This window comes from Myotis brandtii, unplaced genomic scaffold (genome assembly GCF_000412655.1).
Source record: "Myotis brandtii unplaced genomic scaffold, ASM41265v1 scaffold727, whole genome shotgun sequence".
NCBI lineage: Eukaryota > Metazoa > Chordata > Mammalia > Chiroptera > Vespertilionidae > Myotis > Myotis brandtii.
Genome location: NW_005370872.1, coordinates 1,673,014 through 1,685,254, shown reverse-complemented (window position 1 = coordinate 1,685,254; position 12,241 = coordinate 1,673,014). Strand labels below are relative to the sequence as shown.

At 39.5% G+C, this 12,241-nt stretch overlaps 1 protein-coding gene across 2 annotated transcripts in view; it reads right to left on the bottom strand.

Moving 5' to 3' along the window:
- Positions 1-1,982: 1,982 nt before the first annotated feature.
- The window catches only part of SPHKAP (SPHK1 interactor, AKAP domain containing), a 97,445-nt gene continuing 87,186 nt past the window's right edge, over positions 1,983-12,241 (bottom strand). For both annotated transcript variants that reach the window (XM_014530195.1, XM_014530194.1), the window contains 6 exons: positions 11,444-11,629; positions 11,093-11,119; positions 9,593-9,679; positions 7,462-7,514; positions 7,188-7,372; positions 1,983-2,288 (listed from right to left, as the gene is read on the bottom strand). In XM_014530195.1, the coding sequence (XP_014385681.1) occupies positions 2,145-2,288; positions 7,188-7,372; positions 7,462-7,514; positions 9,593-9,679; positions 11,093-11,119; positions 11,444-11,629 (682 nt within the window). In that variant the 3' untranslated portion in view covers positions 1,983-2,144. The remainder of the gene's footprint in view (positions 2,289-7,187; positions 7,373-7,461; positions 7,515-9,592; positions 9,680-11,092; positions 11,120-11,443; positions 11,630-12,241) is intronic.

Below are 12,241 nucleotides of genomic sequence, written 5' to 3'. Positions count from 1 at the left end.
ATATGACTGTTCCTAACAAATTTAATCAAAGACCATGTAATTATTCAAAACCTGACAGTGGGTCAGCAAAACCTATCTAAGGGATATATCTATCTTCCTCCAATTACACTGTGGCTATTTTTCCTTTGAGGTCTTGGAGAAAAAAGGATGAAAGCTTTGACAACAAAAATTTATTGATTTGTTTGCAACATTCAGTACAACACATATAACTTCATCACATGGTTACAATCCAATACTTGTGCTTTGTAGGATACGTAAACATTCATTAGAGCACAACAAAAGTACACACAGTATTCTGAGATTGTTTTAAAAATAAATAGATCCTTTTTCATTTAATAGCACAGAGAATTTGCAGCTTGAGATGATGAATAAATTTTAAAATTTGACATTTGATTAATGTGTCAAATTCCATGAATAACCTAGATTTGGACTACTTATACAATAAATGCCTAACGAGTAGTGGGATGGATTTGTGGGGTGGATGGTGGGAAGGGAAGTGTGGCTTACAATGAAACTTTCTTGACATCTCAACACGTGGATGACACATCAGGCCAGTATTACTGGGGCCTTTCCTGGTGTGGGGCCTTGTTCCCATTTAAAATTACTTCACCATCTCTAAAAATAGTGTAAAAGCATAGTATTTCAGGAAATCTTTAATAAACACCTTCTTTGATCAAGAAAATAAAAACCAGTGTAGCTCATTTAGTTGAAAGGAAAGGAGACTTATTAAGGAGAAGTTAGCTGCTCTCATTTTCCAAAAGACTAAATCTCTGTTATTAAAATACTTAAATGTAATAAGGTTTTCTTTTCCCCAAATTAAACAATAATATCTTTGGATCCAGAAGAGTGTATGGTCCTTACTGGTTATGTCAAATCCTGTATCTGTCAGTATGAATGCCATCTGAGTAGCAGGTCGGCCATAGGGGGACCAGCACATTTATAATGAAACCACTGAGCTCAAGTATCAATATATGTGACTTAAGACAACAATCTCTTCAGAGTTTATGGCTCTCTAAGATAATCCAATATATTATTTAAGATAATCTCTTCACAATTTAAAGTAATAATAAAATGAAAGTTTATATTTTATATAATTTAACACACAAGCAGATTTTATCTCAAAAGACTTTCCTATGTTTGGGGGGGAAAGCTTGCCCTTAGGGTAAGAATTCCGTAACCATGTTAACCACCTAATATAGAGATGGAAACAAGACAATCTTTGATCTCAGCTGAACACCAAGAGTTTTCTGATTAGTTAGGAATCCAGGTATTGTTGAGGAAGTGCGGAATAGTTATCAGTGGGTTGCAGTAAATAAATAAAATCACCTCAGTAGAAAATATTGATGATACTCTTATATTTCTGTTAACACCTACTGATATTAGTCTGAAAATGGAAATTTTTTATAAGTTCTGAAAATTTTCCAGTCATATTTTGTGTTCACCTGGGCTGACACCCCTGTAATCTGCTCAGAAAAGTAACATAAAGGATACCACATAGTTTACAAAATTATTTTGACAAGTGACTTTGTTTCCAGTTGATCTGCATAATTGGTAACATTACACATTTTATCTTATATTATAAAAATATGCAACAGCAGCTTTCTTAGAGATTGGGGCTAGTTATAAGCTTCTTTTTTAAATTTTTTCTTTTTGTTAATCCTCACCCGAGAATATTTTTCCATTGATTCTTAGAGAGAGTGGAAGGGAGGGGGAGAGACAGAAAGAGAGTAACATTGATTGGTTGCCTCCTGCATGCTCCCCAACTGGGATTGAGCCTGCAACCCAGGTATGTGCCCTCAACCAGAATCGAACCTGGGACCCTTCAGTCTGAGGGCCCATGCTCTATCCACTGAGCCAAACTGGCTAGGGTTATAAGCTTTTAATTTCAGTCCTCGTAAACTTTCAGTTTTCCAGCCACTCTAATACAAACTCTTTTGAACTCACCCACAGGTTGTATTGACTTGTACAGATCTATATCTTGCTTTTCCTCTGGTTTATTCCATGGGCAGTAGCCTTGAACAGCAGATTTTTTTATAGCTCTGCTAATGGGATGCAACGTTTGAGAAAGTTTAGAGCATTTAGAACAAATCACTATATTCTAAAGTGGAATAAAGAAAAGGAATACTGTACAGGGCCTAGCTGCCTTATCCCAGTCCCAACAGCCAGTCAAAGAGACTCGGGGCCCCATCTTTCTGCTCCTCGCGCATTCTGCAGTACTGAACAACGGCGTGGAAGATGTCCCCCACTTTCCAGGACTTCTGGTGAACCAGCCGCACGACATCTAGAAACTAGAGTAAAGCATTGAATTAGAACTCACAAAGCACAGCGGATCCTCAAAGTCCACCTCATTCAACCACTCCTCCAAAGCCAACAGTTCTCCAGGCTGCTTTTGAATATCTCTGGTGCCATGATTCTATTTTCCAGAACAGTCTATTTTCATTCTAGACAGTTCAGTTCATTGGAGTGTTCTTTCAACTGAACTGGAATTTTCCTCGCAACAGTTGCCATTCATTGATTGAGAGAGACTAGATGGAAATCTTTCAAGAGTCTGTCTTTTAAACATTTAAATGGTTTCCTCTGGTCTGCTTTTCTCTGGAATACACTTTCTCTGACAGGACTGTATAGTAAGTTCCCCAATTCTTTCTATTTGTGTCACAAATAATCTCTCATTGGATGTATACATTTAGGCCCAGTAAATCAAGTGCTAAATTTTTGCATTGGGTCTTCTACTGGTTCTTCATTCCATCTTTGAAATTCCCCTCTGCCATCATCAAACACGAAGCAAGAGAGGTTGGCTTTTCACTGAAGCAGGAAAAGGAAAGCTTGAGGAAACATCCTAGATTTATCACCTGATTATTGCTACTAGCTTCAATTAACCACAATTTAGAAAGCTTTCGAGTGCAGATAAATTGTGAGCTAAAGTGTTGGAAGATGGGGAAATGGTTATAGATCATTGCCTTCATGATACTTTGGGATGGAGCCCAACCTGAAGACTTTCCAAACTCCTTAGTAAGATACTTTTGTAAAAAAAAGTAACAATTATTAAAAGCCCAAACCTCTAGGACAGTGATGGCGAACCTATGACACACGTGTCAGAGGTGACACGCGAACTCATTTTTTTGGTTGATTTTTCTTTGTTAAATGGCATTTAAATATATAAAATAAATATCAAAAATATAAGTCTTTGTTTTACTATGGTTGCAAATATCAAAAAATTTCTATATGTGACACTGCACCAGAGTTAAGTTAGGGTTTTTCAAAATGCTGAAACGCCGAGCTCAAAAGCTTCGCCATCACTGCTCTAGGAAGTACTTTTACGTAAGTAATCTCATTCAATTCTGTCAACAACCCTATGAAGTAGGCATTGACAGATGAAAAAACCGAGGGCCTGAGAGATGAAAAGTTGGTAGCACAATGCATGGTTTTCTAGCACGCCAGCCCAGTGCAGTTTCTACTCCAGCACCTGGCTACATTTTGGTGGTAGGAGAATACGGCATTGATATTTATTTAGAGTACTTGGAGAAAGGACTGGCTGGGGTTTTATGAAGAAAAATGACCTATTAAGAAGATGAAAGAATATATGCACCCATATGCTCATTGCAGCTTTATTTACAATACCTCGGATCTGGAAACAGCCCTAGAGCCCATCAGTAGATGAGTGGATAAAAAAGCTGTGGTGCATTCACACAATGGAATACTACTGGGTCGTAAAAAAGAAGGAAATCTTACCCTTTGCAACAGCATGGATAGACCTGGAGAGCATTATGCTAGGTGAAGTAAGCCAGTCAGAGAAAGACAATGCCATATGATTTCACTTATATGTGTAATCTACTAACAAACAAAATAGAAACAGACTTATAGATACAGAGAACATATTGACAGCTGTCGGAAGAGAGGGGTTGAGGAGTTGGGGGATAAAGGAGAAAGGATTAAGCAAAAAACAAACAAACAAAAAGCAAAACAAAAACCAAACTTATAGACACAGACAACAGTATAGTGATTGCCAGAGAGAAAGGGGTGGATGTAGAAGAGGGTAAGGAGGGGTGGGGATAGATTGTGAATGAAAGATACTTGACTTTGGGTGTCAAACACACGATACCATATACAAATGGTGAATAATAGAATTGTACACCTGAAACCTATATGATATTATTAACCAGTCATCCTAATAAAGTCAATAAAAATAAAAAGATGAGGATTGTGGTTTAGTTACTATTTCTTCAACATTTCCTTCTAGGATTTTTTGCTCAGCTCTCTTTGTGTTTGCTCAGATTTTTAAGACCAACCAGAAACTGAAATGCTAATTTCTATCTGTCTTTTTCCTTCTCTCCAGCCTGAATTTGTTAATTCATTTCAATTACTGAGAAGTCATCTTCTAAAGAGTTCCTATTAAATTATGTTTCTTCTTGCAGCTGCGATGGGACCAACTATTTGCACAGTTATAGAAATCAGTGCTTTATTGTGCTCACTTGCCTTGTGTTGGCTTAATCAGAATAAAGCAATTTTCTAGGCTGGAAAATGAAATACTTAACTTTCAATGCATGGAAACATAAACATTATCTCAAAGAGTTTCAGGATAACATAAAAAGGGAGACAGATGGGAGGCCAATGGCAACTATGTTATAGATAGAAATCCCTCAGGGAAGAATAGCATCTTAGCCATCTTTTAATATCTTGTGTCTGTACTTAATAGATACTCAGTAAATATTTGCTGATTGACAGGAGGTATGAGTGTTCAAATGAAGTCAAACACTTTCAAAATGATCAAGAAGACTATTAGGAATATGGAGTGGCATTCAGAATCATTACAGGTGAACCTTGTCTAAGTATTTATTCTTGAGTTTTATGTAATGTGTTTGCACAGATATAATTAAAAATAAACATGCATATCTTGGGGCTGCTTACTCAATAGTTTTATATTGATAGAAAACACATAAAAATGATTGGAGGCCATGGATCTAGGCAAAGGCTGAAGAGAGCCTAGATTGAGGCAAAAGTAGTGGGCAAGGAGCAAAATAAAAGCTGGTCATGGTGCATGCCTCCTATGGCCCAGCGACCGAGAGCTAGCATTGTGGGGGTGGATACCCAGAACCTCTCTTCACTGTTAAACCTTTCCCAGAAGGCTCTCTGCCACAGACCTTTCTAGAAGCCAAATTCCAGCTTCTTGCCATATATTTGGGACCTGCTAAAGGAGGGTTTCTCCATGTGGTGATGACTACAGGATGATGCTGACTGACCCAAAGTTGTCAAAATGCTCCACTAGCAAGGCTACTGTGTCAGTAATGTATAGAATTGTCACAGGCTAGAATCTGTCTCATGATTTCTAAATCTAGGTCAATATCCCAATAATACAGCTTTCATAAAGAATCTGGTCCCACTAAATATATCCTGCTGGGAGGCAGTGATGACTTAATCCCAGACATCAAGACCTTGAAACATCTGCAGGGCTGATGAGCAGGAAGGCCTTACACTTTCTTTTCTTCCTTCACTTACAAAGCTTCTAGCTAAAAATGAAACTGTTTTGGTGAAGAAGCCAGAAAAGGACATTTCCAGCTCATTACCATAGGCTTTTAAAAGTAGCAGCTGGTCCTAGATATTTTATTGTGCCTGTCAATGTTATTGCCTTGGTAACTTCATAATCAGTTTTCATAGGTCAAGGATCTGGGCTTTTCTTTCCAATTAATTGAAAAAATAAAAGTCAAAATTGTTCTTTTCCTGCCATTTCAGAATCATTAATAATTAGATTCCCTTCATTTATGCCATAGCTGGCATTTCTTGAGCAAATGTGTTTTCTTAGGAAACTAGAAGAATTTACATCCTGTGATGGTATGTTATTGGTAGATGCATTTGAAGAAAAGTATCACATGGCAGGCGGTTTTTATATTCTCAGGTGCATTTACTAAATTAGAATGTTTACCAAATCATATGGTGGAATCTATGGGAGCTGTTGCAAACTGTGTTAGGTTGCTTCTTTGGAAACATTCAACATAGACTTCTGAAAGCAGCTACCTTCTTTGGCTCTAAGTCAGAATTCCATTACATTAAGCACAAGTGAGCTGGTCTTCACCTTGCTCCTGCAATTATGGCCTGTACAGCTGTGGTTCTCAGCCTTCACTGCACCCTCAGGGACCATCAGGGACCTTTGGAAAACCCCAATGCCTGGGTTTCATCCCAAGAGGAGATTCTGATTTCACTGGGCAGAGCATGGGGACCTCTACAAGCTCCCCAGGTGCTTCTAGCACACACTGAGTTTGAGAACCATGACTAAAGGATTCAGTTCAAGAACATTTCTTATATTTATAAGCCAAGAGACATTATCTATTATGGACTGAGGGTATCCATATGTTGAAACCCTAACCCCCCAGTGTGATAGTATTGGGAGGTGGGGCCTTAGGGACATAAATAGGTTTAGATAAGGTCTTAGGAGGATGGGACTCCCATGGTAGGATTCATGCCCTTATAAGATGAGGAGGAGACGCCAGAGCCTTCTCTCTCTGCTGTGGGAGGACATAGCTAGGAAGAGGGTCCTCCCCAGCAACTGAATCTGCTGGTACCTTGAACTTGGACTTCCCAGCCTCCAAACTGTGAGAAATAAAAGTCTCTTATCTAAGCCACTCAGTCTATGGTATTTTAAAGTAGTCCAAGCAGACTAAGGCAGTATCTAATTCTTCCTTGTTTTCCCTTCCTTTGCTGTGTACTTCTTCAAAACTGAAACTTTAAGGCAGTGGTTCTCAACCTTTCTAATGCCACGACCCTTTAATACAGTTCCTCATGTTGTGGTGACCCCCAATTTCATTGTTACAAATTGAACATAATTAAAGCATAGTGATTAATCACAAAAACAATATGTAATTATATATGTGTTTTCCGATGGTCTTAGTCGACCTGTGAAAGGGTCGTTCGACCCGCAAAGGGTCGCAACCCACAGGTTGAGAACCGCTGCCCTAAGGCAACCAATGAGGGGAAGGGTAGGGAGGATGAAGTGATATAGCACACGGGTTGAGAACCGCTGCTTTAAGGGGTAGTGTTTTTGAGAAATCAGTCAATATCATTTTCACAAGGCTGGAGGATAAAGTTGGAAATACCATAAAGGAGATATGTTAGATAAATTAATTTATCTAAAAAAAGTCAAAATTCACACAAATAGGGACTAAGCTTCATTGATATCCACACACAGAACACGGTACCTTCTCAATCCTGTTTTCCTGAGATTTCTTAAAGTAGATGGTCGGGATCCCGAGCTCGGAGGCGGCGATCCACTGCAGAGTGGCGCGAAGCTCCGCGTCAGGACACTCTGGCTCCAGGTCGAAGTTGATCACCAGCATGCTCCCCTGGCGGCTGGCGGCTCCCACAGGTGCTCCGGAGGCACATTCTAACACAGACAACCACACAGCCTTATTTCACTTTCCACAGGGAGATCGCGGGCCAATTGTGTGTCAAAATTATGGGAGCACGGCTTACCCTCTCTGTTTTCTGACTGTCCTTTAAGAATCTCCTTTTCTTCTATTAATTCACTTTGGAAGAAAACAACAGTATATGATTGGTAATGGTTAGGAAGAGTAAGCTGTGCATGGAAGATGAGGCGATGGGTTTTACTGATCTAAAAGCTTCTGAAGTTTTATTCTGTGTTTATCATTTTCATAGACTGAAGTGATACTAGAAAAGTACTAATTGTGTCTATTATGTAGGACTATTGAGTCTTCAATAAATACCCTGCCCCTAAAAAACGAAAAGGCCAGAGAAACTGCATGGTTCTAGTGGGGAAAATTAGTCTGGGAGACTCTGAGAGAGGCATCCTCCATTAACCTTCAGAGGCTCGAACAGTCCAGGAGAGATGATGTTAACTAGTTCTGATAGAAGGATTTATGTCTTCTGTATTTTACCTGTCATTTAAAGCATCACATGCCTCTATCTTGATACAATGATTTTTTTTCTACATTATGATACCAACATAAATTTGCATTTTAGTCTAGGAAAATATTTTTTTCTACATGACTATAGTTTTTTAATCTGAAATAAGGAAAAAAATAATCAATGAACTGTAGAACTTAAATTGTATAAAATATCTCAATTAGTTGACACTTTTCCTTTTTAGCAGGAGAGTGTAGTAAGCTGGAGGTGATTTAGAATTAAAGATTCATGACTGAAGTGAGTATTTCATTATAGACATTAAATATTTGAGGTGTTTTTGTATAGTGAGTACTTATTATGGAGCCCTGACTATAGTGCTTCCAAAATGAGAACATATGGCCCAATAGTTAAAAAGGAATTAACCATTTTTGGGAAGCCCATGATTGTCCTACATTTTTTTTTCCTGTCTTAAATATGTTTTCTTTTTATGAGAGAAGATTCCCTCTTACATTTTATGTTATTGCTAAGATCTGGCTGATAAATTTCATTTTATTCCTAAAGTTGAGAGATCCTTGTTGTTCTTACATTCACACCTAATAATTACATAGAAGGATGGTCAATTTCCTCAGGGTCTAGATTTCTGCCAGATCTCTATGTGAGTGACATTAAGTGAAATGACAGATGGTAGGTACAGTTTCTGCTCTTACAGAGCTGAATGATGCTGCTATGGGCGGTGGTGGTCTTGGTTTTCCCTGAATTCATACAGTCTGTGGGATTGTAGGCTCATACCACAGAGAAAGATAGCTAAACAAATATTTCCTGAAAAAGGAAAAGAAATTTGTCCTTTTATTTGTTTTGGTTTTTGGTTCTCCCTTTAGAAAACAAACCCAAGATAATATGTATGCTCATCTCTTCTCATGAATCATGGCCTTGGGGAACAAGAGAGAATGAATGGAACTTTCAGTCACTAAGGAGTACTCCCACAGGCAGGATACTTGATTAGATCGTAAAGCAAAAATGATTTAGCTATACGGAGTAGTTGATAAAATAGCTCAGATGAGAGAGCATTTTTTTTCCTATACTTTATTTACATTTTTTGGAAATTTCAGAAATATTCAAATAACAAGCTAAGTCATCATGATAAAAATAGATTGTAACTCATTTAATTTTCCAGAAGCATCACAATTCAGGATGTAGTTCTGACTTCATGTTGCTCTCCTTATATTCTCTTAGTGCTTTTCCTCCTTGCTCTTTCAGAAGGTCCTATGGTGTAGGGGGCAGAGTTACTGTGCGGGAATGACACATCTTCATCATGGCACCATTTGGTGTTAGGCAAAACATTTAGTACTGACAATCCCTGGTGTCTACAAGTAAAGGAAAAGCCATCACACTTGGTTGGCATCACATGTTGGCTGGCATGGTGCCATTTAAATGGAATTTTTGCTTCTCGGTGTCCAGTTAGGTGCAGTGACATATACTTCTGACTGTATGGATGAGCTTTATTTGAAATGATTATATTACAGAGGACAGATTTGAAATCTAGAAAGGCGGTGATGGTAGGCTAGGGCTATTCTAGGCTTGAGTTCTTGCTCCAGTGACATGGAACCACACATGCCTGGGAACCACGGCAGTACAGACATCATGAAGTCGGTGGTTGGGCACGACCTGAATGATCACAATGGATTGCCAGATGGAATTGGAGTGGCGGTCTCACAATCATTGCACCTCCATGGCTACTTACTTAATCATGGGAGAAGATGGCATGCTTTCCTGATAAATGTCCAGGTCCATAATGCCAAGACTGCTAGTGGCACTACTGTTGCCATTGCTGACAAAGCAAAAGTTTACATATTAATGCCTGTCTCCACCACCTGGCCACACCTCTGACACCGATCATCTACCGTTCTCACGGGTCCTCCCTTTAGTGCTCAGGAGAATATTGCTTTGTGTCTCCAGGACTCCTAAATTGATATTTATTTCTGACCAAATTAGGGGACACATAACTAAAGACATTTTTGGCTCAAGCCAACCACCATCGATGTTTTCTAATTTCTGCAGTGGTGTTGCATGGGGTAGATCATACTTAGTAGGTGACAATCAGCATGACTTTTTTCTTCCTCATTCTAGTTATAGTGGAGATGTTTATCTATTAGCAAAAGACCCATAGAGGCTAATATGCTTCTGAGAATGCAGTTTGGGGGAGTTACTGGAATGCTGATCTGCCTGCTTTTGACAGTGGGCACATATTCAGGGGACTTTTCTGAGGGACATTCCACAGGATGTGCACTTGGCTCATTTTTTATTTTATTTTGGGGAACTGCAGAATGCACACGTACAAAGTTGAGGAATGCCAAGTTTTATAGCTCATTTATCTTAAAATCTTTGAGAAGCAGCAACATCTGCTACCTTATGAATCATGGAGGAGGGATCATGTATTGCATCATTGTCATAGGTTGCACAATCAACATATGGTCAAGTTACTAACCTGAAACTTATTTACTGAAACAGTAGAGTTGAGCTAATTTTTAGGTTCTGTCTGTACTTTCAAAGGAGAATGAATCCAATTTTACCAAACCCACTACGTTTCCTCACACCTTTTCTATTGTCCAATGACATCTCTTCCAAGTAAGGATTCCAAAGGGTGAGAGCTGGTGTATTGCAAAGGGACAGACTTCCCTGGGGAGCACCATGAGTAACCAACTATACTCCCTCCATTTCAAATTCCTGTCTTGGGTTTTGCCTGGGGTACTGAATATATTCACTGATTGAAATCTGATGACTCGGATCTTACACTGAAAGTAATTAATCCTATCAATGTCTGCTACGTCCAAAGATCAAATTCTCTCTCTCTCTCTCTTTTTTATTTCTACCTTGTTTTTTGAATTTTGGACAAATTCCTCAACATCCAGAAATTTTCCTAAGACTGGCAGACTGAACTACCAGAAATAAAACTTTCAAGGATCAAGACACCCAGATATATCTGAATCCCCATATCAACTGGACTCTGGAGAGTCTCCAGTATCAAACAAGACTTCAGGCTGAAACATGGAGATTCTTTTCATTTGTTTTTTATCTCATAGAGGGATAGTTTTTAGTTTATATCTGCTGACTGGCTGGAATCTAATCAGATTTGACCTCTTATTAGATCCTCTCTAGTTTTTCCAGAGCAACAATAGAGGGCAGGGCAGAGAAAGCGGAGGAACAGTCAGGCCAAACAACACAACAGTGTGGAAACACTTGCCTCATGTAAACCCAGCCTGGGTTGCATCTGAAATACAAATGAACCAGAAAGAAAGTATCAAACATACCAGGTGTAATAGCAGCTCCTATTAAGAAATTCACAGTTGTCATCACTGAATACATTAGCTGGGGCTTGCAGCTTATTCTTAACCTTGGCCAAGGTAATTGAAGCCATAATTGCATATTAAGATAACCCTCAGCACAAATCATGATAGGCAGGCAACCTGATCCAGGGGGAACTTTCTGTTTTTGCACACTCTACTGGGACCCTTTGCAGAGAACCATTTAAAATGCATTTCTGAAATATGTGTGGAGACCTGTTTCCCTGGGAAGTCAAGCGAAGAGCAGGTACCTCATGGATCGCTCACTGAACTGCAGAAAGCTACTTGTGTCGTCTGGGTTGTCCTCCTCGTTGGCAAGCTGAGACCAGCTGTCTGTGCTCTCTCCACTGCTGACGGGAGGGTTGGGAACCTCATCCGGGGCTCTGCCTTCTGTCGGGACTTCAGCCTCTGGTACGTTGCTGGCATCAAGGCTGTCACTGTATAGATGGTAGAATATTATTACCAAGAGTGGGGGGGGGGAAAGAGTGGGAGCATAGACTGAACTTTTCACAGGACCTCGCTGGCTGCTGTTGAGCATGAATCTCTGCCATCCTGAGCAGGATGTTCTTGCACACAGGTGTGGTCTTTCTTTTAGGTCAATACTTCTACTTCTGCTGGTGCCCTAGGTCCCATTTTGTCTTTTCAGGATAACTCCCCATCAGCTTTTCCCACTTCTTAATCTGATCTCTTTCTTTGAACTCCCTCCATTCATTTCAGAAACGCCTGTAAGCACCCTGGTGTGCATATATAAGAATTATTTAGGGGCAGTGGTATTTGAAACGGAGATACCCAGAGCATCCTCCCCCGAGTTATGATTCACTGTTTCTGCAGAGAGGCCCAGAAAGCTGTATTATAAACAACCACCCCTGGTGATTCTAATGCAAGTGGTAGGTGGACCATGCTGGGAAAATTACCCACCCCAATATTTGATGGGGCTTTCTCTGCTGGAATCCTTTGAAACTTGGGCTTCAATCTCCAGAGATTTATTTTTGCCTTTGCTAAGGTTTTATATGTAGTGCTATTAACCTGTGATTGCTTTAAGGTAAGTT